The sequence below is a fragment of the Anopheles coustani genome, chromosome 2, assembly GCF_943734705.1.
Source record: "Anopheles coustani chromosome 2, idAnoCousDA_361_x.2, whole genome shotgun sequence".
Lineage (NCBI taxonomy): Eukaryota > Metazoa > Arthropoda > Insecta > Diptera > Culicidae > Anopheles > Anopheles coustani.
This window is the reverse complement of record NC_071289.1, coordinates 89,849,423-89,877,054: the sequence shown is the minus strand read 5'-3', so window position 1 is coordinate 89,877,054 and position 27,632 is coordinate 89,849,423. Positions and strand designations below refer to the sequence as shown.

The 27,632-nt window shown below is 43.5% G+C and overlaps 1 protein-coding gene across 1 annotated transcript in view; it reads right to left on the bottom strand.

Moving 5' to 3' along the window:
* The window catches only part of LOC131261838 (semaphorin-2A-like), a 171,649-nt gene that overhangs the window by 63,373 nt on the left and 80,644 nt on the right, over nt 1–27,632 (bottom strand). The window contains exon 3 of the mRNA XM_058263679.1: nt 17,970–18,021. Within this exon, the coding sequence (XP_058119662.1) occupies nt 17,970–18,021 (52 nt within the window). The remainder of the gene's footprint in view (nt 1–17,969; nt 18,022–27,632) is intronic.

The following is a 27,632-nucleotide window of genomic DNA, read 5'->3' as shown; positions in this document are numbered from 1 at the left end:
AAAAGACTCCATTCATCTTGACCACCTTTTGCATACAGCCGGAAAGGTGCAAAAGAAAAGCTCCCCAAGCAGCACCTTATATTGTTGAGGTTCGCGCTTGTCGGTGGTAGCTGACCGAAGCAGCCAAACAAAACCCTCACTTGAGAAAGGCGTCGAAAAGGGAAGGTGTTTCACTTTCGGGGACTCATTCGGAGCAGGATGTGTAGCAATGTCCGCGGGATGGCGGGAAGCAGTGTGCCGAGAGCCGGTTGGCGATCCTTTCCGGGGTTGATTTTCTTTTTCTGACATCCGCACGAGTCCTTTCCGAGAGCCGAGCCCACGGAGTTGCATCTGAAGAAGATGTTTCTTTTGAATCCCACATCCTTCCGGTAACAATTGAGGAACAGCAAAAATAAAATAAAACAGAATATCTGCTGCGGTGTTTGCGAGGAAATGGAAAAAGGAAAGGGGAAGCGGAATGCTAACCCGACTTTTCTACAGTGAGCCGGATCGCGAAGGAATCCTTTCCGAGCCGGGCATTTCAAGAAAGATGGAAAGATTATCCTCTCGAGCGGTTTTCAAAGCGCACATCCGTTCGGTCAGCAGAAGAGATGAATTTATACCACGGGAAGACCACGCGCGTTCAGTGGATAGCCATTGAAAGAAACTCGGCACTACAGGTCCCAGTCCAAAACAAGCCGAACACACTAGAGAGACTGGACCAAGCATGAAGAGGGAACAAAAAGCGAGAAGGCAGTTTGAGACAAAAACGCAACGCAAGCGAAGAATGATGCAAACGTACAAGTGCGCAAAGCAACACACGAGTGAAATGCATCGTGCTTCTAGCAGAGAATCAGTGTCCGCCGGTCCGGAGGCATTGGCACCGGGGGTTAAAAGCTGTGTTGGCAAAGATGTTCACGATATCCAACTGCCATTCAAGTTGAGTGTCATGATCCGACCCCGTTGCGTACCGTTTGCACTTTACTGTTTACCGCCCGGGAGTTTCTTCGATGGCTTTGTTATTTATCCCGTGTGATGCGATGATTGGACCGGCAAACTGGGAATAAACACGTTGCAAGTGCACTTGTAGTTTGGCATTGATGTTTATAGCTACGACCAGCTTGGTCGTGAGTAACCACGTTTGAAGTACAAGAGTTCACCAGAATTTGATGTTTGGTTCTTCAAATAAATAACAAATAGACGTGAGAATGAATTTAAAACATTTGAAGGACAAAATCAGATAGAATACTAAATTAACTAAAGAGTCCTATATGTTGTAGAGATTATAAGCTACGACACGTAGAAATGGTGTGAAAACTAGTGTTGTGCTTAATGAATCTTTTGGCGAGATTTATACACATGATTCTTTCACCTACGATTCATGCAGATGGATTTATGAATCTTTGCGGATTCGAATCTTCAAAGCTTAATGATTCTTTCGAAACTTTAATGAATCTTCATGAATGTTTCATGGATCTGTCATGAATCTCCCCGATTCTTTCATAGGGGTGGATTATGCGACAAAAAAAAACAAAAAGGGTCTCTCAACCCGTTTTTGGCTGATGACTTTTCATCGGTTGGTGTGTCTTTGGAATTCATGACTCTCTCGATGAAAGATTCATGAATCCCTTATAACTCAGAGATTCATTCAGATTCATGAATCTGAATCAGATTTACACAACTCTAGTGAAAATGTTAACCCAAGTATCACAACAATGTCATTATTTTTTTTAACAAGGTACTCCCGCTAAGTGAAGCGAATAATTCTGGTGAAATGTTCGCCGTCCGGCCACCATGTTTAACAAATTAGGAGGAATTCCCTTGCCAACCCTTTAAGAGCTTTGCCAACAAGACTGAAACAAGAAACTCATACACACATATCCTTCACTTACGGAAGGGTAGACGAAAGGGAGTTTGACGAGAGGATTACAAACTGCTTATTACGTCGTTACCATGAAAAGCAAAGCTGCCAAACGCACGCCAGGCAGTCATCGCCGCTTTAGGACACGTGCAATCAGGATATAATCTCTCCCAAAAGGATCCCGCCAAGAACGGGTCTCGACGTAGGCCACACGTTGAAGGCCCGATCGATACTGCCATGTGCACGTTGTTGTATACCGCTAAAAACTGAGACGACGGACGAGTGTGAGTGAAAAAAGGTAAACCATCCACAGCATCAAAATGGGAAGACAAGAATTTCACTCGCGAAGCGTCGCAAGACCCGGATGTGGCCCCGAGTTGATGGGAATGATTTCAACCGGATCGGATGTTGCTGCGGAAGTTGACGGGCCCGAGAGTCAAATGAAGTCGTTGACTTCGCCGGGCTTGGAACCTCCGCTTGAAGAATGCATCTTATTTGGGGGCGCACGACGGAAGAAAGTCAAAATGAAGTTTATTACACCCGACGTCATCATCAGGTGAAGCTAATTTCCACCGTATGGGTTGGCGAGTTTGGCTTTGCACTGATGGGAATCGCTGGCAAGAGCTCTGAAGACAGTACCTTTTAGGTTTCCAAAGAATGTGACGGTACATGAGCCGTCTACGTATGGAAAGTAAATTTATTTCCTAAATAAAGCAGTTAGAGAGCCTCAATGGAGAGAAGACTAACATACACATAACAACATGTTTTTCCTACAATGAAGCATATTGAAGAGCATCGCGTTTGTTCGCTTTAAAATGCAATTAAGCACAAACGCTTAACGATACGAATTACATTTATCTCATAATTTAAGTTGTGATTTAAAATGGTATTACTTCCGCAATTTCTTCGCAAAACTGTCACGACAAGTCAACATATTGGTTGACGTTCTAAACCAGGTGTGACAGGCCACGGAGTTGAAACAATTTACGAAAATTTAATTAACCTCATGAAAAAGGGGTCAGGTGAGCCCCCGGAGATCGGGAAAACTTCCTGCGTCCATTCGGGAAAAATGGCTGAAGCACTACGGCTAGCGATGTTAATTTTTCGTACCGGGGTAAGTTTAGCGCTGTTTGAGAAGCACTTAACATAATTCCTTCGGACACTGGAGCTAACAGCATGGAAATGCTTTAAGCTGAAAACGATGAACGTTCCAGCGAAACCAATTAAGCGGAACCATTAAGTCCGGTTGGACGTGTGACTTCATTAAAATGTTTTTAGTGACCGAGAAAAAGATTTATTTGTAAGAAAAATCTTTTAAACATTAAGTTTTAATAGGTTCAGTTATAATAAAAATTTGGTTTTAATAGTTTTCCTTATCTTAAGGAACTCAGAAAACCCCATTTTTGCTTTAAGTAATTTTTTTCCATTTTTTCAACCCTTACATTTTCGTACTGCAACGTTTGAAATTGTATCGAAAGTACGTCGGAGTTTGCCGTTCCTAATCTCTTGAAACAAAACTCTATGCTACCACAACCACGAGGCATGGAAACGTCAAATTTCATTAAATTCAATTCGTTTGTACCGTTCTAGGAAGGGGGAAACGAAGTTGTAACATTCTTACTCAACCTTCTCCTCATTTTGCTTCCTTTGCTCTCCATTAAATACAAACATTCCTGTCTTCATTTTGATACTTCCCCGGTTTGATTTCGATTTCATTTCCACCCAATGTCACCCAATGGTGCGCGAGCATACATGCCGTTGCGTTGCCGGGTGTTTTCAATGTTTTTCCCCTTGGAAACGGACCGCGGGCCCTAGCAGTTGTAAGTATCGTTTGTAATTCCTCATCGACGACGAACCATTTACCAGGTACCACGCGAGGGGTAAAAAACGCATTTATCTTTTCCCGCATTTTCCCCCATTTGGAAAGTTAACGAAAGTTGGAAGGAAACGCACCCCACAGCGCTCTGGTGGTGGCCAGGGACCTAATCAACCCTTAAACGGAGCATGTTGGTCGACATGCAATGTGGCTCGATGGCGTGGTGTAGAGTTTGGATAACATTAATTTGAATCCTACTTGTTTAAAGGATGGCGCATTTATTTTCGTTCCCTTCGAACTCTTTTCTTCACTTAGATGCTTTATTTTCTCGCGTGTCTTTCCTTGCCCTAGCGGTAGCTATTTGTGAGACAAAACAAATAAACATGCACAAAAGAAAAGGGTGTCTCTCGCCGCATTTGACCGAAGGTGGAAAGTTAAGGGATGATTTTTAATAAAAAAAAAGAACCATCGAATGTGATCACATTTTCCTTCGGTGGAAGCGCGTAACTGAATTCCGCTATGTGGAAAAACCAATGAGGGCAGGGCGAAAAAGGGAACCGTGCTCACGACATCAAACCCACTCCGTCATTATTAACGCGAAGCCCTTGAGGGACGCGTCTCATCAGCACAACCAATTCGGTTCGCGAAAGGCTTTTTCCTCCTCTGTCTGGCCCAGCCAAACCCCAGCGAGGGTCTGTACGAGGGTTACATTTTCCCCTCGGCCGGGCGCCAAGGGAAATCTAGCTCGAAATCCTTGATGATGTATTTTCGTACACGGCCTGGGGATGAAGGTCGGCTACTGTACGCTAATCTCATTACGTCCGTTCGAACATCGGGTTTGATCTGGTAGAGCCAAGAATGTGTGCCATCTCGAGTGGTTGAACGTGTAGTCTCTTGATCTCGGTGAACATACCGAAGGGTTGCAGGGTTGCACACATGCATATTATTCCGCTTTTTCATTTTAGACCATTTAAAAAAAGAATGTTCTCGCTGATTGCCAGAAAAGTTGCATTTAAAAAGGGTCTTTCTTTTAATTTATTAGTGACTTCAAAGTAGATCAAAACGAGGCGTTAGAGACACAATCCACAATCAAACATTTGTGTGCTTTTCTTCTAAATTTTTTCTTTAAACAACGATGATTGATTATTTTTATCGGTTATTCAACACAAGAGAAAAAACATGACTTTTGCATTCACCAAAAATCAGGCATAGCCTTGTAATTTTCCTTCAGCATCTGTGTTTCCCTCACGGCGAGTGTAAATATTTTGAATCATCTTTTATTTATGGAATGCGTAAGCGCAAACACGCAAACAGCATAATGCCACTTAGGTCGACTACTTCAAACAACCGCGGCTAAACGATCCCGCCATCGGATTGGGTGGATTTAGGTGAGGCGGAGAGATTTGTGTCCGACTTGCTGATGTTTCCAGGTTGATTTCATCCCACGAGCGCCCAGAAAGATCGGCCCGAATCGGTCGGAAAATTCAATTGGCAAAGGTACAGATACAACGAGGGCCAATGGTACTGGAAATGAGGGAAGGAAAAGCGTATTTAAAGGCGCCGACGAAGAAGATGATGGGGAACAGTTTAGTCCCGTCAGCATTCATCCGGACGCTGGTGGTGTATTCTATATCACAAGAGGGCAAACACAGCAAGCTGAACAACCAAAGATGATTCCATTGTGTGTGTTTGCGTCTCACTTTCCATCGAAAAGTTATCATCTTTCGTGCTGCTCGAAACATTTAATCTACGTCGAGGTACCGAATGCCTCTTGGCCAGCTCAACGCAAGGGAGCGTTGCCTTGCTAATTCCGATCTCTTTCGTGGTGGTCTGCTAAGCGTTTCAGTTTATATTTTATCTCCTCGAATTTCGTACCCCAAACCGCGTGACCTTCCCCGAACAGATAAGCCGTCTTTTGGCAAAAAAAAAAGGAAAAAGAAAAGTGGCTACTTTTAGCGTCGGCAATGCTTCCGTTGTTCGGCCTTAAAACACTACAAGGTTTGCATTAGCCACCCCCGGGGGGGGAGGGAGAGGTACTTTTCGGCGGTTGAGAAGAGGCATTTCAGTTTCGAATGGCTAGTTAGCATCGTTTCACGCACAATGAACACATCATTTTTCTCCATCAAGATGCGGGCAGGAAACAAAACAAAGGAAAAAATCGAAACACAAAACGACCCCCGGAATACATTTCCATCCCCGCGAGGGAAAAAGTCGACTAGGGGTGGTCAATCGAGTGGGCGGATGAGATCCCTTATTACATGGCCTGTCAGCTGTCTTGTTTTGACTTCCCCGCCGCCGCCGCCGCCGCCGCCGCCGTCGTCTGGATGGGATTTTGTGGATCGTTTTGTGGTCGGTGTTCGCCTTAGCCTTGAGGCCGTGAGCCACATGTTCCAAAGCCGCCAGCCCTTACCTATACGAACACCCAGGGTTTGCCGGATTTGCGTAAGATTTTCTCCCAAAACGGGGATGAAATGAAAATCCACGTACACACACACACATTGCCACGGATGCCTTAGGACGTTTCTTTCCCGAACATCCCTAGTAGCCCCGGTTCGTGGGGGTTGGGTCACTTTCCACCCCTTGTAGGGAAAGCGCTGATTCTTGCTGGCTCCTTCCGTTTCCTTCGTTCGCTTCACAGAAAACACCCAGCTTATCGCTACGCTTGCACCCCCCTCCTCTCGTTGCCTTTTATTCTAATTTAAATTCTATCTAAATATTATTCTATTATTCCGACCGAGACCTCAGCCCACGGCACGCCTCTATCGTTGCTCCCTCAGTATGCTTCTCAGGACCGGCCTCACGCTGAACGAGCACGACTGCACGCCACATCCGATCGGGGCCAATCTCGACACCGTGGAGCGAACTGCTGCTCATGAAAATCTCAACCAAAAAACGATCTGGGTTGTCCCTTCTTTTTCGTCCGGCGCTTTGATTTCCTCATCCTTGGGAAGGCGCGAATGTGCGTCAATCGGAAAGGAAGAAAATGAAATTCACATTTGCTAGACATGCTAAGGGGTGTTACACGCAGGTGGGCGGGAGGTTTTTCCTGGCTCAGCATTTTCTGTGACAGATGATAAATAGGCAGAGCCGTGGCACCAACACCCATGTTTGGCGGAAGTCAAAGATTGCGGCAATGGTTTATCCATTCCAATTTCGGGGGGGCCCTAAAGAACTTCGGGTTCGGCTTTGCCCCGTAGACCGTGGTGACAGGGAACTGGCATATCTGACTTCCGGGCGCCGGTCTAGCGCCCAAATCAAGCCATGGTACTAGGAGTTCGCAACTCCTAGAGGGCGAACAAAAACATTCGCCTCGTGTGCGTCGTCGTGTTGCGCTTCTCGGAGCTTCCTATATTATCTGCTAAATTGTTAATAAATTCACACTTCAAAAAGTGATGACGACACACGATAGGAGATTTTGTTACCGCAACGGGCGACGCAAAGCCCAGGTAGAGGGGCCTTTACGACTAAACACTGACACCGACACCATAATACCGGAAGGTAGATAACCTCATTTCCGAACCGTTGCATACGACGGGGAAACATTGCGGACCTGTGATCTTGGATGGAACGTTTGGGATGTGGAATTATTTCGCACCGAGCACGAACAGGTCTTAATGGGAGTAAAGATAAGCACTTTGGACGTTCATTTAATGAAGTTAATATTCCTATGCTTGTCTCATACTAGCTCAAAATTCACAGTGAAACAGTTTAAAATAGACCAAAACAGCAATCGAATGATACAAGTACATATAACCAGGAATTCGAAAGCAAACACAAAAAGTTACATGTCATGCTATATTTATTACAAAGATCACCCCCCGGGGGGCATGAAGGAAAACTCACAAGAAACAAAAAAAAATCACTATGACAAACGTAATTTGATTTGAAACAAAATCACAGCAAATAGAATATTTACAGGCTTCCCTCTCCTTAGTATGGGAAAGGAAGGGAAAATATACAGCTGTCATATTTTCCAACAACATTTTAATAGCTATAACAATACTTTTAACGTAAGAGTCACAGCAAACCCCTGCCCGGGCACTACACATGGTTTCGGGGGAGGCGAAACGGAACATAAAAAATCACTCACTTTTCCCTGGAGGGTAGTTTTCACGAGGGTTGGTGGCATGCGTGTGCCGATTGGTTGCATTGGTCGTGCAGGCAAGCAAGCCTGATGGAAAACCGAAATGTCTATCCGTGGTGAAGTAAACGCAGGACGCCCACCAACACACACACACCCATACACATTCGGAACCTGACAGCACGTGAACGAAGGCGGCCCAGGAAGGCACAACACAGTAGCGAAACCTCATTTCCGACTGCCATTCTTCATTATTCGGATATCTATATTTTCCATTTCATGATTTCGATCTGGCGAATGGTTTTTTTTGGTGAATTTCTTTATTTTCCTCCCGATTTTCGCCATTCAAATGAAAACGTGGGCTAGAATTGACGGCGAACCGGGTACGCGAAAATGTCATAACCTTGTCTGGAAAACTAGGGGAAGAAAAACGAACCGACTTATAAATTATAGCAACTTTATGGAAGTTGTGCGATCTATCTAAATCAAATTTTAAATGTCAACCAAATACATTTTTGGTAGTTTTAATGCATTTAAATGTATGGATGGCTTTCTATATATATTTTTAAAATTTTAATCCAGCGATAAGAAATCTGCAAATTGTATTTAATTTTGTCACTAGTTTAACTGTTCATGGTGTACTCTGTGTAATAATGAAAATAAGACTTTTCCTCCTCAATCTCCGCAAAAACTAATCATTTTCTTTGAAATCAATTACAGGTTTCTAAATGAAACGGATTAAAAACCCTCGCTCAAACTGGCTAGCTTCAAAATAAATATAGTAAAAATGAATATCAAACAACATTTAAAATACTCAAACATCAAAGACGATGGATGGAAAATGAAGCATCATGTTCGAAATTAGCAAAACATACCCAAGAGTCTGCAGCGCTTCATCATCATCATCATCATCAAACCACAATCACACCGTGCCAATTACTTAAACCCATTCCAAGGTACCCGGTGCCGGAAGAAATTCATAACGAATCGGGGGACGAACCGTAAAGCATAATCTTATGGAAAATGGTACAAGCAAAAAAATCCCTGCAGCTGTTCCGAAGTCTCCGGACGAACAGATGAATGAATAATTATCACCCACCCGGGTGACTGACAGCGCTCCGTGCAGTGGCGCCGAGCGGCAATCTGCTCGCTTCTTCTTCTTCGCCAGGAAAAACTTACTTTTTAAAAATTATGTTGATTTCCAATTTCTCCTTCACGCTTCACCACTTTCGTTTGATACTGTTTTTTCTTACCGACTTTGCAAATTCGAATGCTTTTCCCCACGACTTTGCTCTTCTTCGCTTGCTTTTCGTCTTGTCATGTCAGATCAATCAAACATGAGCTATTTTTTCCTTCCACTAGAAACTCAGTTTTTCTTTGAGAACTTTCCTGTCCCCTTCGTAGACCGCCCCCCCGTGGTGTGTATCACTTGTTTGGTGTTTTCCCTGCCTGAGTAGAAGGGAGGGGGAGGGAAGGGTCTGTTTCTTTGAAGCGGAAGTGCGGCTCACGGAAGTGCGGAACGATTTTCAAAAGAACACCAAGCAAACCCCCGACGGGGGTTGGTTTTTCCAAACCCGGCCGGTCAACGGCGGGTGGGGGTATGCGTTTCGTATTGCAGCGGGGCGAGCGAGGGGGGTGTTTTCCGGTGGAAAGTTTTCACCGCACTGCCGCAGAGAAAATTCGCAATCGGTTGCGGTTGCTTTGCGGGGTGTGCGCGCATTAACCCCACGCTCCGCTTTCCCTCACAGGACAGATGGAAGAGTTTTCGGCGACCATGGCTGCGGGGCACAAGTAGTTCTGTTCCTTTTCCAGTTTTTCCTGTTCATCGTAATCGGTACAGCGGTACCCTTTTGCCCACCGGGCATATTGCGCCATTGAGGGAAAAAAAAGTCCAGCAATGGGAACAGACAGTTTGAGGGGTAGATTCTGCTTCTTGCTTCTTATCATTCTCGACAGCTACCGGTTTTGTTATTTGTACACATTAGAAAACGGGGGAAACCAGAGTCATCGATGAACAAACAAAGCGACAGAAAAAAAAATCCCAACGAAAAAAACACCAGATTTGTTCAAGCAACGTCCATTATGGAAAAAGGGAGATTCACCGAAGATGAACGACAAAACGCTAGTTTATTTAAACATCAATCGGTTGGCAAATATCCGCTCCAAAACGCGTTTGAAAAAAAATCTTCTCAAAGGTAAGCGAAACACGGCAAAAACCGATGGGGTGATAAAGATTTTCCCTTCCCTTTTGGGGACCAACTCTCCGGGGCAAAAATCGTGGGTTGCGACCACGAATGGTTTTTCCATTTTTTCGTTCGGGTTTGGTTCAATGTGAGAAAAGAAGGGAATAATGCCCCGCAGCGATTGAGTTCCGGCATTTGAGTCCGGTTTCCTGTGGATGACACTCTGCTCTGACCAGTTTGCCGGCATTTTTAAGTGCGAACAGACCCATCAACAGAGTGCACCCATTTTTTCCCCCCACCCATTCGTTGCTCCAGGCAGTTTGTGTGGGGTGCTTGTGTGCGCTTTGCAGAGATCGAGATATTCCTGCTGCATCATCCAGTCGTTGGGTTCACCTTAAAGAGAGAAATTGTGATGGATGGAGGGAGCAATTGCCAGTCTGTGTTCGATTACTGGAGATTCGTCGAGGAAAATTTGGTGACCAGTGACAAATATTCATAACCAGCGGAACCGAAGAGGGGACGAAAGGACGAATTGAAATAAGAGATAAAAACTCAACGTACATTTCCATCACACTCAGGGGAGGTAGAGGTTTCGCAGCTCACGAATCACACGAACGACGAGCAGGTTGATGATTTTCAAACGGTTCGATCATGTCATCGCCGAACGCCCCCGGCAGCGAAAGTGATTTAATGGGGAGCCCCAAAAAAAAAAGAAAAAAGGACGACAGCACTTGGAGATTAAAAATAAAAATAAACTGTCGATGGAACAGCTTTACCGCCCGGGATGGAAATTTGCCAAACTCCAGCCACCCGCAGTTTGGCGGAGTTTTGCGCCATCACGACCACCACAGCGACAAATTTTCACTCCCCCGACATCCGGGTGGAGGTTGGGAAAATTGATCAATTCCAGTGGTTATTTTCCCGAACGCTGCATTCAGGGGGATTTATTTTTGATACACAAAAAACGCGATTTTGATTTTATCTGCTCAGAAACGCGATGTAAAAGCGAAAGTATGTAAGGAAGGTATGGGTTATTTGTACGAAAACTGAGTGGCTTTTTTTGTTGCATAGTGGCAACACTCTAACTACCTTTTCATGTCTGTTACCCACAGTCAAACAGCGTACGATCATTGATTAAAGCTGTCTCCAACTCAAACGAACTAACCGACCACTATATCGGTTCGAGGCAGACTACAAATATAGTTGCCGTTGAAATTCCCGTATCTTTTCACAAATTTTCATTAAACAATCGACTTTGAGAGCAAAGGTAATCAAACGTGGTGGCACAATCGGTTCCTGAATAATCGGAAAACCATCACTGGCTGGCTAGTCAGATATTTCCGCTTTAGGACTTTGGCAGACCCGAGTTTCATGCCACCCACAAAAATCACACACGCAAACACTTTTCGAACCAAAATTCCTATAATCCTTTTATCGGAGAAACGATAAATTAGACGCTTTTTATCATAGGGACGGTAACGGATCGGCCTACGATGAATCGTCCCGTTGATCTCCATGGCAAAATAGAAAACCAAAGTGGTAATGGCAAGCGCGCTGGGTGAAGGCTATAAAATTGGGCAATCGCCCTCCCCCTTTTTTGTCGAGTCGAGTTTTGCAGAGTCGACTCAAGTAAACTTTTACCACCCAGATTCCGGGAAAATCACAACACTGGAACAATTGATACATTTACGCTTCGACGGAAGTTTAGTCCAGTCGGCCCAGGTTGGAAATGGCTACCTTTTGGCCTGTTACCGTTGACGATGGCAACACACAACACAGGAAGCTGCCTAATGCTTCGTGAAAACTTTGCCAAACAGCTGCCTCGCCCCATCCTGGATATCCTGTCATCGTAATGGAAACGCCAGTAAACGAGCGGACAACAATGTCGTTGTTTGCACTCATTAGCCATCCTGATCGACCATTTTATACTTTCTGCAACGTGGCTGGGGGAGAGGGGACTGGTTATCCGTGACTCAACCCGATGGTTGTATTCCGAGACCGTACCAGTTTTCACTTTTACTTGCTCCGGGAATGAGGGTTTTCTAAACAGGAGCAAACTTTCTTTGCTGTGTGGTAAAATTACGCCGTATTTTCGAACTCTTTTTCGGCACGTCTTTGCAGCCTACAACTAGGCTTGGAAAACAACGTCTTGCAATATCGCAAAACCCCGGAAAAGTTCAGCGTGGAGAAAGACCGTTTTCAAAACGCATTCATTTTCTCGATCTAATAAAAGGTACACAGTTTTCCAGCACAACATTTATCATTCTGCAGGAAATGATAAAGCCGACTGGAGCAGTATGAAGCGACATCGATTAAAATTGCTCCTTTGGGGGTACCCAGTTGGCTTCGCTCAGTGGTTCATTTCTATCGTAAATCATAAATGGTAATTAAATTTTCCCAATCATCAATAACGATACGGTTAGGCAAGCGTGGGGAGTACGTTCGGTGGATTCGAACACCGAGAAACGTTCCCAATTTCAATTTATCCGTACAATGTAGCCACACAATTCACTACAGTTTAGTGCAAGCAGAAAGCCAAGCTCTGGTTGATCCACTTGTGGAATAAAAAATTCAACTCACGACCAGGCGGTCGGTAAACAATTTGCAAAAGGATACGTCGGGCAAACAGAGCGAGCTCGAGAGCACATATCATTCGCCAGAACTGCTCTGGGATCGTACGCTCGTCGATTGAATGTTGATGGTTTACTATCGCAATGATGATCATCTTCATCCGAATCACAAATAAATGTGTCTGTCTTCCACTGGTGAAAGTGGAAGTACCTCTCCTTCTCTTCGTGAACAAAGTGAATGAGCCCCAGACCATCGTACTCGTGGAAAAGATAAGTATGTCCAGACAACCAGCAGTTACTGACTCTTTACACAACTCATCAGCATGCATGAGACGGCGACAGCAAAGGAGGGCTTCTTGTGGCCGTCATTCTCTCGAAGGTTAGCATTCCAACCAAACAAACCGTATCGATTTTCCACCATGAAATTACTTGCAAACAGTCGGATCAACAAACCATCGCTCGGGGCGTGGAAGTTGAAATCAGGGCATACGAAGAAACAATAATCGAATCATGTGAACCAATTGATGTGATGATTTAAAAAAAATATATATTGATCGAAACAAATATATCAGCTTCGGCTTGATGTAATATAGTTGTTAAAATACTGGTATTTTGCCATATTTCCAAAGGATGATAGTAGTAGAAGGGCAACAGTAACATTAATATTTCGTTCATTTCCTCAAAATTTGCAAAAAACATTGGATGGAACTGGAAACTGAAAGTAACGCAAATAAACTAACGTTAGCACAAGATCTTGGTTGAACATTCCCGAACGGTTTCTTCAACACTATGATTTTTTTAAATATACTTATACATACAAAATTGAATAAAAACACATTAAAGCCCTACTACAAATTCTTCCATACCGCAGGAAATAATTGAAAAAAGTGTGAAACGTGTGAAAATTGAAATAAACAATCTCCGTTCATAGCGAAAAGAACGCTAAGAGAAATCACTACGAAACTTCTATAAAGAATCATTGAATCGGAAAAAGCAGCACAGCTTTGTACCTTCCGGTGCTCGCGCCTTTCATCTGTATTGCCATTTTTTTTTCTCCCTGAATGCCGTGTTTCCCAAACGCGAGCTATCAAACGGAGGAAGTCTCGTTCGAGTGAGTGTGAAATCTTTTTCACTGTATCGAATTATTCCGGTGTTTGGATAGATAGATGGTCTTTACGTAACAGCTCGACCGTGAAAACCTTTCATACCCCCACAACCGAAAAAGAAGCAAAACAAAAACACTCGCAGCACGAAATGACGCAAATTTCCCACACACCGATGGCGAGTAACGCTGACCACCGATTGGAAGAGTCAATGAGTGAATGAAGCACGGATTTACTTTGAAAGGAAGAGAGGAGAAAAAATAAACAGCAAACCCAGCATGATGTGGTGGAAAAAAATGTTCCACAAAAAAAGGACATCTTTGCTTGGGATCACCCAATAGGTAGAAGAGACACAGCCTGTGCACACTCTTTGTAAGATCGGTGTCGTTAGGGTTTTGGAAGAGCAGAGTGCGGTGGGAAAAAAAAGAACTGCCAAAAATAAACCATCGGGCGCCTCCACCAGTTCTTTTATTCGCCAATCACCAGTGCACCGTGGGCGTTTTTCTAAGAAACACTCGACTGTCTCGGCGTTCGAGAAACGTCAATTGACTCCTGCGTCTATGCTTCGAGAAGGCGGGAAACTGAATGTTGGTGTCTTTATCGGGAAGGCCTACCGATAAAATGCCCCCGAATGGTCGATTTGATAAAGTTATTGACGTCGAGTCGATTTATACGTTCTCGTAATCAACAGAGATTCACAAAGCCTGACAACCGCTTTGGGAATGGCAGATAAATGGTATTTTTCGGTTCTTTCATAATACCTTGTTATAAGAGGATAACGTAATAGATTCTCGGTTTGATTGAATTTACGCAAGAATGACAACTGTTTGCAAAATTTCTAACTTCACGATATTCTTTTAAATATGCTATAATCATTTATATCATCGAACTCTTAGGCAAAAGCATTTCGTTTAGATCACTCTAATCGCTGATTATCATTAACATTGATTGGCTTGCCCAGTGCAAACCATTGAATTAATCTGTTTGGTTGATAAACTAGTGCAACAGTTAAACTTTCTAGCACTACTGTCAAGCATCCAACGATACCATTATGCATTCAAAAGTTAATCGCTTGCAAAGCCTCTTTTTCTAGGATTTCAACCAATGCGGCTCAAAATAAGTGGCTCCTCAAAGGGTGAACCACCCCCAGCTGGAACCAACAAGTTGACATCGCATGAGATGATGCGTTTTTCATCCGTTGGCACGGATCGGGCACGGATTTTCTGTATTTTTGCTCCCTTCAGGATTTACGCCTGTTCAACGAATCATTTTTCCTCATCTGGTTGATAGATGTCAACGTCAAGCCTTCATCATCATCATCATCATCATCATACTTCTACTCATTGCCATCAAAGGCTGACGTGGAACTTCATCGAGAAAGGGTGCAATATTCGGCCCACCCTCTCTCCGAACGCTCGAGGCGCTTTCTCGGCAGAGAAGCTAATCGAGTACACACAAAAAAAGTGGCATTACTCCGTCACAGATCCATTCTCGTGCGGCTCACGTACAAAAACGAACCAGCGCCACCCCCCCGCCCAAAACATTGTACCAACAAGGCAAACATATTTCACTGTTGATCGTTTTTCGTCTTCGTCGAAAACTCACAGCACGGAGAACGCGGAACTTATGCGTATTTTTTCCACTCGGGCACAATACACTCTATCCATCGATAGGAAAGGAAACACGCACGGTGGAAGGGGACGAAGCCTAAAGCTGGCTCTGAAAAATAGTGTTCCTTTTTAAATCATCGTTTAAGGGAGAGAATATGTGTTTTTCGCCCCCTTTGCCCGAAACATTCGCGGCGGGCGCAATAGGAATCTCTCCTCGCGGCAAATTTTCCACCAAAAACGAGGAGACAAAAACAGAAAACACTAGTGACAATGGCTTCTCGTCAGACAGACCGCGGGGGGTGTTGGGCGTGCTGGTTTGCTTTTTGGATTAATGTTTCCCTCCACTTTGCCCAGGCACAAAGGCAAGTCGCGCAGGCTTTGGCAGATTTGAGGTTCAATTTCTCTTTATCCCAGCAGCTCATGGACTGACTGGCGTTGCATCCCGAAAACCCGGGCCGCCGAAACTTTGACTAACTGTCTACGCATACCACACTCGGTCGATGTCGATGTACGATTTTGGGACGATGAAGTTTAGCATGCGGAAAAACAGATTTCCCAGTTCCCGAGGGTTTGGGAGGGGGGATGGTACTCGAAAGGCTTTCGCGTAAATCAGTCCTTCCCTTAGGATCGGGAGGGATGAGCTCGGTTTCGGTGCCAAGGCATTTTTCCGCCCTTCACCGTTATCGCCGTGCTGATCTAATCTCCTATGGCTTTTATTGATGAAAAATGAACAAATATCCTGCTTTTTGCTAGTGTTTCTTTCCACTGTGCATTCTATCCCTAGCCGCTAAGGCTGCAGCAAAGAGGTGCAGGAAGAAAACGAAAACACAAAATGCCCGCGAGCCATTGAAAAAGGATTTCCCGGGCGGAAGTGCGTAGTGACAAGGCGGATGTTTGGGTATTCACACTTTTCTCTTTTGTGAAGTGAAAATGTGCGCGATGGAGATGACGATACGGCGTGCAAAACTTTGCAGACACTCTGGTAAATCTGTGACGTTTTTTTTTCGAGTTTTCCTTTCAAGTCTACTTTTTCACTTACCAGATTCGACAGAATACTGGATAAAGGGCTTGGATAATAGATAAATTTTCCCTTTTTTTCCAAATGTCGAAATCTACATGAAGAGTCAACGAATTCTATGTGAAGTGCAGATCTAGCAAACTGCAAGTAAACAACAACCTTTCAAAGGACCTTTCCTCAGGGTTCATTTATCGTGGAATCAAGGATAAGGTTCCCAACATCACTGAAAGAAAAACCAACCCGCCGGCAATGTCGATTAGCAGAGAACGATGGCATGGGTGGATGCAAGAGCGATTAAATGCCATCGACTGTAAATTCTATTAACGATTTCCAATTTAAAAAATAGCAAAGTATCAAAACTTTTCTCAACTATGTTGCTTCTTTGAGAAAGTTCTCACACAAAACAAAACAAAACAAATTATCGAAAGACAAGGCAAATAGCGCTCACTTCAATCGTATTTAAATACATAAATAAAATGGCTAAGCAACTGACCGATAAAAATCCGTGCAAAATATAACACGAAGTCAAGTAGAAGAACAAAATGGTTATCTAACATTTCTTTATCGTAAGTTAAGCTATTTTAAAATAAATTTTGGGTGAAGTAATGCTAGCGTTTAAAACAACCAACACACATTTTCCATCCCGTCAGTAAAAGGTGTATTTTTTACCGAACACACCATTTCGTAACGCTTAGAAATACCTCGAGACCGAAACAAAGAAAGTGTCGCACGCGAAAGTGTCCAAAAACGTTCCGGCACGTCCGGTAATTTAAATTTTTCCGTCCTTCTACTGTCTACAATGTCTCATCCTTCGGTTCGTGAGCCCCTTTTGGCTGGTACGAACCCTTCTTCCACACAGACGGGCGTGTCTTAGCGCACAAGAAACAAAATAAAAAATAAAACCTGGGATGAGGAAAAACAGTAACAATAATCATAAATCTAATTTATCGTCGCTATTTTTACGCCCCAATGCAATCGTTTTCTTTTTCTGAAAGGGGATATTCTTTCTCCTTCACTGGAGTGCTAAAAAACTGGACATACTTTCTTCATGGATTGGACGTGGATATTGTTTTTATCATATCATTTCACACTTTTTGATATTTTTATTCATATCAAGAAAACACAAAAAGACAAGTCCCGAAAAAATAATATAATAAAATGTACTGTTTCAAAGAAAAAGTAGCTTGAAGCAGGATCACATCTTGCTTGTATGTTACTCTCTTTCCAATTTTACTTTATAACTTCTGTTTTTCTTTGCGTGCCTTTTTTACTTTTTTAGGCAACATTTGGCTTCAGAGCAACCCTTTTGTCTTTTTGTTACAATTAGGGTAGAAGGACACGTGGGCATCCTTTCGTGCTTAAACAATTTGTAGGTAATTAATCAAACTTTATTTGCAGTACTTTTTTTTTCAAGTTAAAAAGCGTCCCCATGAACAAGAAAGAAAATAAAACGTAAACCATTAATTTGTATAGTCGTAAAAGACTCTCGGTTGACAAACAAGAGTTTTTGTTTACAGTTAGAATATTTTTTAGAATATAAAACTGTTTTTTTTTTTCTCGAATCATCTACAAGAAAGGACGATATGCAGCAAAAAAAAAAATGTTTGCTGCAACTTTTTGAGCATTTAGATTTTTCAAATATTGTTCTGAAATCTTGTTTTCGTTATAAATATGTTGTTCTATGCAAACCAGTTCTCTTGTCGATTCGTTAACATTTCCTGGCACTGTACATTGGCCCAATTACCTACCTCACATGATGTCATGCTAACGTTTTTCAGGTTCAGCTTGAACACTCGGTCCCTGCAAGGAAAAGAAGAGAGAAAAAATTTTAAAAATTGATGAGCCTAAATAGAAAATTATTCATGCGATGCATTTTGCATGGAGCTCGAGAGAGCAAAAACGCAAAACGGTACGTACAAAACAAGCAGTCGAAACATGTCTGTTAATTAATTTTCGCGAGTCTTTAGTCAAACCCGATAAAACTGGTAAAGCTGGAAAAGAGAAAAAGGCTAACACTACTATACGTTCACCATGGCATAAACGAAGTGATCATGGTTCGGAAATAAAGTTTTTGCATGCATGCTATGAAGCAGAATTCTCGCTTTTTACCATCCCATCATTGCACTTTTTTTTCGAATACAACGCCACCATTTTCCAACCTACTCGCTTCCGCCGGGAGTAGGATGTGCATAGTGGAAAATGCAGCTCATATTTGAAACTCTTGTTCATTGCTTTCAACGATTCTTGCACGAAAAAAAAATCTTGCAAGTTTTCCCTTCCAATTATCGTGCAAAAAAATGTTTTCCCTACCATTTTGCGAACTAACGATAATACGATGCATGTAGTACGTGGCTAGTCAAATGACAGTTTTCCCTCTTCTGTTTTGGCATCTTTTGCTCTTTTTTCGCACGGTTGTTTTCACAATCCACTGGGAACTTTTCGCATACTCTCTCTATAATGGACCGACTGGCAGCAAAAGGTTAAATGAAGAGTAAACTACATGCGAAAATCTGCTTTGAACCGGAAAAGGGATAGATGGTGAAAATTTTAATCAAATCAAAATGAAAGTTTTTCCCGAGCGACCTATATTAGTGTTTATGTGCGTTCCTAGTGTCGTGTTTGTGATTCATTCTATGTTGGTCAAATTTGGACAGATAGTCAGGGTTTCTTGCGTTCGGTAAAACTCAACCTGATTCTTGACAGAAGAAGCAGCAAGAGGGACGATGGATATTTTTCTCATAAAGATGATGCCCGGTTTTTAATTGCTTTCCGATCATTTTTATTTAATGTGGTTCAGAACCTAAGATAGGAAAAATTGTTCATTTAACGTTCTACTGTGATCAATCCTAATTTTTTATCATCAATATTACTGGAAATGTAGGCTAATGATGTTATCGAAATACTACCTTTCTACTGTTGATTTCTATTAAACTACCCTTATAAATAATTAATCTTACAATGCACACCAGTTTCAGCAACGTCTGTTTTAAGTTGTATTAAATATAGCTGGTATTTCCCTCTTTCCCCCACCCTTAACTATTCGCTTTAACTCTGTATTGGTTTGAGTTTAGCTCTCACAAATTTCCCAATCCGTTACCGAGCGGAAACTATTTCTCCTTTGACACATGCCCGAGGAAGAGAAACTAAAATAAAACTGGGAAGCAATTAATGTGAAAGCTATTTTCAGACTGCGTTTTGGTGGAAGGATATGTGCTGATCTCGGTTTAATCGATCTTTCGGTCAGTAGGAATTCAATTAAAAACAAGCTACTAAAAAGGACACCAAAGCGCGTGCGGTGTCTGGTTTCGATCACGGTAAACTCATCTCGACGAACGGGTCACTTTCTTTTTTGTCATTGAAAGGCAAACGTCTGCTGGAGTAACATTATTACCCTCGGGATGTCTGTTTCAAACAATTCTGGCTCTATTCTTTCCCAATCAAGAGAAAGAAAATTTATAACCATACCAATACCAACAACCACGTGGCTGGACGATCAAGTTTATGTGGTTATAAAATGAACCTAATGGATCTGACTTTGCAGTTTTGAGGATGTATAAATAACTTTTAGCTTAGCTATGTGTAGAAATATGTAAACTATTTAAATCCAAATATTGGTAGGTATATAATGCTATGATTATATACAAGTAAATATTACATTAATGCTGAAAAAACTGAGTGGAAACAGAGAAAATTGAGGATCTTTGTTTCCGCAGACAATATGTACGGAGCCGCCACAATTTGAGTGACCATTTTTCCGGGTTTCCAGTTGATGCTCGAAACCGACAAACCGATCCTTCTCCGGTAGCGTTAATACCTTCCGTAATCCTACCGCAATATAAGTGCCCCCTGCGGACCAAACTCCGCAAAGCGAACGAATTAAACCACCACACACACACACACACAACCATCACCAAACGCAGCATACGGATCCTTTAAACGTCAACCTCGGACCACTCGGCTTCCATCTGGGGAAAACACAAACACGACCGAGCATATACGAGCACAGGCGTACATTAAATAATCACTTCATATAAATCTGTGGGCCGACAACGAAATGGCACCGGGCACATATATTTACAGACGCAAATGCATAAATATAAATTGAATTATGCGCTCCAGTGTCTCGCCTGTGCCAACCCATCACAACCCACTCTGCTGCTCTGGTTGGGAGTTGTGGTTGGGTGGATGGTTGATCCGGGAGCTGACTCTAGGAGGAAGGCGGACAGGAAACGGTTGACCGTCACTCGTCCGTGGAAATGAGCGTAGATGCATCCAGAACGAGTGCATTGTTTCGTCGGGTGGTAGGGGAGCCTACAAAACGGCATACACACACACACACAGAGCTGGACCAACTGAATTGGATGGTGCTCGAGCTAGGGGTTGGAAATCGCTTTCCACATCCACCCCAAAGGGGGAGGGCGAAAATAGGGGATCCAACTCAGACCGGTACCCAATGGCTTTTGTTTTCATTTACATTTGGCAGGAAATTGTAGAAATTACCGTCCTTGAGTACCTGACTTAACCAAATATCCTATTCGTTATCCGGCGCTCTCCACCGATTTCCATTGCCCTCTCTATTGCCTTCATAAATTAGCTATTTATTCAACAACATTCATGCATTTCCAAACAGACACACGGCACACGATGGCTGGCCATTTGACTTGCTGGCAGCAGCTTTCAACTATTTGGAATATTTCCTCCGCATCCCGATCGACTGCAGTCTGACTAAGTACAAATGGTAAAATTGTTAGCAAGTGTTGAACTAAATGAAAAGGAGCTATTCGGTTTTCACCCATTGATGCAGACTTTGAAGTAAATCCCATTTGATTGGAGTCCTCTCTAGCAAATGGTCTAATCTCGTTCGTTAAGAAAGAACTGCTTGTTAACGAAAACGATGTGATGATAAAAGGTACACGAGTATGAAGAATGGGTTTGAGTATCGTGTAGAAGGTTGGAGATTTGTTAGATTTCAACAAAGATGTTACGGTAGAATTTGTAATTATCATAATTAATATGTTATTCATCTAACATCATGTGCCTTCTTGTGTTAACGCAAACCAGGGGTTTAATGAAATGTGTTTCATCATTGTGAACATTATCAATCAATTACCAAATATACTAAAATATGTCAGCATCGTTACACAATGATCTTCATCGTCTGGTCCAAACCAAATAAATGAAACTGATTGACAAGCCTGTTCCGGGTTACAACGGAAGCGGTCCTCAATTCACTGCAAAATCTTTCATCTCATCGTCGAGCAGCGACCATTCGTACCAGCGTAACAACCATTAACTTGGTTGTCGGCTTTTTCCCGCGGTAAGTTCCGGTACCCGGTTGGGATTAATTGCTGGCAAATAGAACAACTTCAAATCATCCCCCAATTGTTGTTTCAATTAATTCCAGGGCTTGCAGGAAGCGACAAAGGCAAAAAGGATCAAACTTCCGGCCCTTGTATCGAACAATAATTTCCCCGGGTGCACAGCAGTGCCGACCTTCCGCTGACAAGAAAACCCCCCCGAGTGGTGGTTCCATTCGATCAATGCCCTTCGATGACGTAAGCTTATTCCCGGCACGCTGCTCAATTCGTCGGCGGAAGTGAGTCGAGCCGAAAGCATCCACCCTGTCGAAGATATTCGGAACACGCTTGCTGCTGCCACGGTCACGGTCGACCGACCGGATGGCCGACAGGAAGCGAGTGCGAGTGGGCAAAAAAAAGAAAGGAAACAAATCTTTACAATCCACCAAGCGCCAAACGCCACCAGCCAGCCAATGTGTCCTGGGCTTCGTCGGGGTAGCGCACGTCCGCGGCCCTCGAGAAATTGGTGAAATTTATTTTCCTTCCGAAAGTAGCGGAAAATTCAATTACGCCTCGCCAAAAACCGAGTGGCGCACGCACCACTGCGCTCCGCCCGATGGTGTAAGAAAGGTTACGTTCGAATTTTTCTCTTTCTTCTGTGTGGGGGGAATCGGGTGCAGGAAAATTCCCGATGATGGAACACATGGAGCAGCTTGAACGCGTGCAAACGGATGCAAGTAAAAGTCAAGGCATAAAATTTATTGAATTTTACTACCCTCTGGCCATCATCGAAAGGTACCACACCACGACCCGGAGGGACTGCCGATGGTCTTGTTAGAAAAGAAAGAGAGTGAGAGGGTCGGCGAGAAAAGCTGGGCGAAAAAAAAGAAAGCAAAAACAACTTTGATTTACCAAATCGGTCGTCGTTCAGCTTGGATTCGGTTTGGGTAGAATTGGCGAAATGATTTCTGATGCTAATCGAGTGGAAAACATATTTTAATTCACTCGTCTCGGTAGCCCCTGGATTGGGTACGAGAACGAAATCGAAAGTCGGGATGAACGCCAGCCAACGCGAACGAAGGGCGTCGAGGAAAAACTAGCAAAACGACGTCCTCTGCTTTCACCATATTGTGCAAGACGACGACGACGGCGAGGACGGCGTACGACTTTCGACAGAAGCTGCTGGTTGTCGATTGGGAAAAGTGCCTCCCTTTCCCTCGCCTTCGGTTTCCCACATGCCCCCCTTGCGTTGACAGTTTCATTTTGTACAACAACACAATTCACGCGAAACCTCTTACCACGAAACTTGTGCGAACACGCACGGAGCAAAGGAAAATCAGTGCAAAAATTGATCGTTTTCTTCAGCTTGTTGTTGATGTTGCGATACAAAAGTTCACTACTCCTTTATGGAAGGGGAGAAAGGGGACGGCTAGAAGGATAGAAGCGAAATTGAAAGATTCGTAATCCTTGGCACAGTTTATTCTTGGCCCAACATAGTACATCTATAGCCATTTCAGATTGAACTGAAATAATTCCAGTCGTTGAATTTCCCTGGCAAAACCAAAAGCAACCTAAAATACTCTAAATGATTGGAAAATGTTGTGACAATAAGCGATTGATCATAGAATGGATTAATCTGAAAATACCGTGAAGTGAATGTTACATGAACCAGCAAGTATTGATATTGAATTTTATTTAATCACGCGAAGGTTAAATGGAAAAATAACTTCGTTTCCACTAAAAGGCAACAAGTAGGGTAACAAACCTGGAGGAATCGTGGAAAATATATTCTTTAAATAACTTTCACGACCAGTCCCGGGTACCGTGGGCGTTAGACAAGAGATTTTCCCAGAGACCAAGAGGTCAACGGCATCGGATAACGAGTGCTTGATCCGAGAAGTGAGCGACATATCTCCGTTCAAGAAATGCCAGACGATAATTATAACTGCAGGAACTCTAGGAAACGGATTGTTCGATATCTTACGGCAGAGTTGGCCATAAACGTTTCGTTGGTCTTGATTACAACACACAGGTGGATGCCGGTGTACCATCGATGCCGCAGATTGGTGTGGAACATAATTTACCGGTGTACCGGGCGAACGCAAGACCAGTATCGTCTGGTGATGTTATATGAATAATGTATGGCGTTGGAATCTCTTGTAATTTCGAGCCAATGCATTCTTCCCACACGGGAGGTATATCCCATTTTATCTCCACCTGTAAGTCGCCCATTAGGATGGGATTTTCCTGACGTAATGTTTAGCCTACGGGGAATCGATGGATGCAGACTTCGTTCGAATTGTTGGTTCATCGACACTTCCATGAAGATTTTTTTTACAGGAGATTGTTATGTAGCATTCCTTAAAGCTGAATTTCAGTATCATATACTGAAGTTTTTCATAATATAGGGTTTCTTAACCCAACAAAATAAATCCGAAAATTTATTAACATATTTTAAACAAAATACAGATTTATCATGCAGCTAAACGAAGCTTGGCGGTTCCTTAATAAGTCACTCAGTTGACTCAAAAAGCGTTAGGCAAGCTAGCTGTAATAAACTTACAACTATTTCCAACGATTGTATAAACTGACGAACCCAAACCTACTCCTGTGGTCCAGACCCGGTAGCCCTCTGCTGTTCATTAATTACCACCGGAAACGGAAGGCGTCGGGAACAGAAATGCTGGGAAATTACTTAATTAAAAATTAAATCCAATTACAAAACTCGACCTCGCAGCAACGCACATTGCGAAAGGATGACCGAAAGCAGCGTGTAATGGGGTGAATCTATGCATGCAATTTCCTCCCAGGACCTTTTAAGGAAATCTTTAGACAATTGGACAGTTGGACCGAAATAACTCATACTACTAATTCTTTTCGCATAGTTCAGCAGCTTTAGAGAAAAGAACTTCCGATACAAGAAATTTAACGGAGAAAAGGAATGGGTTTTAACTTTTTTTCTATCCTCATGTTCAATTTGATCAATTTGCTCGTTTGTTTTCTATCTTACATAACAAACTAATTGCATCCAGGAAGGATTGCCCGTGCGTCATTTATATATCGGCCCTGGCAGCAAATTTCCCAATTGACTTAGCAAACTGGCGCACACACACAACCTTAACAGGCAACACACAATCAATCGAAACTCGTTAAATAATTAATTCCTCTCTACAATTAAATGCCCTCCGTTTACTGTCGCCACATAATTGGAAATGATAAGCGTTCCGGCAGCGCTTTGGTTTACGCTTGCGGTTGAAAAGCTTGCCAAGGATGGCTAAGTGCATTTTCCATTTTACAATCGCTTCCCACTCGCCGAGAAATATTAATGGAATCACAATCCAAGCTTTCCGCACAAACACACACACACGCATTCAACGGCACAATAATGGGTGCTCTTTTCCAGTGCGCCAATTAGAGCTGCCGACGACAAGTATGGCAGGCGAGATAGGCGACGGAAATTCAATAGCATAATTATAATGTTATGGTTTGATTACCCGGGCGAGCTTCGATGATTATTGAATGCCGTCGATGATTGAGCCAAGGGTGAGGGATTTGGCGAACTGCCTCCACTTGGGACTTGGAATATTTCTTATGCATATGGAAAAGGTGCCGAAGCGAGAACCAGATTGGCCTCCTTAGTGCATTATTCGCACGCGTTTCATAGTCGTTTCACAATTCATTTAGCAGTGTTTAATGACTGCGTTTTGTTCAGCGAATGAACAAACGAGTGTGAAAATAAATCAAAACATCTCACGCTCTTACGATTACGAAGGCTAAAAGTTCGGACCATTTTTATCCTTTTGTTATCCGAGATTGCACCACCACCGATGGTATGCAACGTCGTAAAATAAAATAATTTTTCAAGAAGAAAAACAATTAAACTCCCTCCACGGCCACCACGCCATTAAATTACTCTTCATTTGTGTTTATTAATGAATTCATATTCATCTTAAACTTTTCTTTTCCGAATTCGGCGGCCGAAGGGATAGGAATACCAGAGGCTAGCAGCAGCCGTATTGCAAACAAAACTCATGCTAAAGGATAATAAATTATTTGTTTGCTTTCCCTCCATCCACGGAACGAGAAAAAGAAGGCCCACTAAAACAACAAACGCTAAACGAAGCAATACGGTGCTTTCTCTCGCGGCTGAAATAAATAAAAATCGGAGGGAGATTTTCCTTCCAGGAAAAGAAAAAACGAAAGGGAAAAAACACTGAAGATACATTTCCTCTTCCGGGGTTCGCCTTGGAGATGCCGAAAGGGACGGTAAAACTTCTTGACAGTTCTTGACATTTCGACGCCTGGATGGGGCCGTGGGACACAAAGAGTCTCCCAAGGCAGAGGATTATTTATTGCATCCCGTAATGCGCAGGAGCTGCTATCATGGTTTGAGCTTGGGTGGGGGGGAGCATCACACATCTAGCGGTACACTAATGAAAGAGTAAACTTGATTACCCAACCGACACGAGTGGCATGTCTGGGGCCATTGAACCCCCCGCTCCCGTACACTTCTCCTTTGAAGCGCGGATGGGAAAGATGGAACACGCTGGAGAACTAATTGATTAACGATTATTTGAGGTAAGGGAAGAGAAAAAGGATTCGTCGTAGAGGTGAAGTGCACGGCAGACCGCAATTAAATGACGTTGGTTCAGGAAGACACAAGTAAGCCCTAATCCATCGTCGAGCCGGTGTCTAGAAAGACGAGAGACGTTGTTCACGGAACGTACTCGTAGTCAAGCGATGCTTCTCAAAGCCAGCATCCTGCCTGTCAAACGGAGCAACGGTGGTTGTCATGGATATATTCCCGCACCTTCGCATCGACCACAGCAGGTGACGCATGATTCGCCGGAAAGTGGGATTAATCTAAGGGCTAAGATTGGTCCTTGCTTGTTTCCTATTTGCACTCGAAATATCTCTTCCTTGGTTGACGCTAGACGAAGCCTGCTTGATTGTTGTTGTGGTACAATTCTTCTGCGAACTTGAGATTCAGTTCACTACCAGAGAAACACCTCCCGGGACCTACGCTACATCCCAGTAAACCCAGCAGGACCTGACGTGTGTGAGCAGGCGGAAGCGCAAATAATTGCGTTTATGAATCTCTACGGGGTGATACATAAATATATTTCCTCGGTATCCTTTTAGGCAGCAGGCACCGAGTTCCTCTTCCGCTGGCCTTCTTTGGGGGGAAGGATGGACTACACCTATGCCCAAACGGACCTAAAGGATTCGCTTGGTTTTTTTTTCCGCTCACCATCCCCCGATCCAAGCTCCCCGTCATGGAACCCCTTTTTTCTGATGGCAAAGTTTGGGCAGGGGGAAATAAAGGATGCGCGAACGTTTTCCATCCAGGTAGCAAACGAGTGTGGGTTCACTCTCCCGGGATTGCATTCTTCTCCGCCCATCTCGGGCGAGTTGTGTGTAGGGGATGAAGGTTAATTTTTCATGGTTCGCCTCAGCGAGCAAATAACCACCTTCGGCAAAGGTCCAAGTGCGGCCACTGGATGGTATGTGTGCGATTAAGCTCATCCTGTTGGAGGTTTTTCCGGGTAGCGGGCGCACCCGACCTTCGTGCGGAAAGAGGCCTTTGGGTCGAGTCGCAACCCTCTCGAGCATGCTAAAGGTAAATCGATGCTTAACCTGACAAAATATCGCACGGCAGGAGCAGGTGCAAGGTAAAATAAATAAAAAAAACACACGGAGAGTAGCAGGTCCGTTACGTTCGGACTTACCCGTCAATTTCCTTGGCCCCCCACTCCCAGGGATGCATCCGGGGGGTGAAGCATAAAGGATCTTGTTGCTTGCCCGGCACCCAGCAGCCCAACGAGGTGCTCGTTAGTTGATATTTTATTCAACCCGACTATTTGTTTCCCATATTTTATTCAAACTTCACTGTCTTTACACCCCACTCCACGCCGCCAGACTACTGACCAAGACGGCGAACCGCCTAGACGAGGTCGGGTTGTGAAGAAAATTGAAACGATTCCCTTGTGTAACACCGGAGAACGGCTGGTTTTATTCTCTCTTTTCCCAGCCACGCCACGATCCTTGATGTTTAACAGTTTGCTGTTAAACATCCTTTCTGCGTTGACGTTAGTTTACAGCCGTGGAATAATA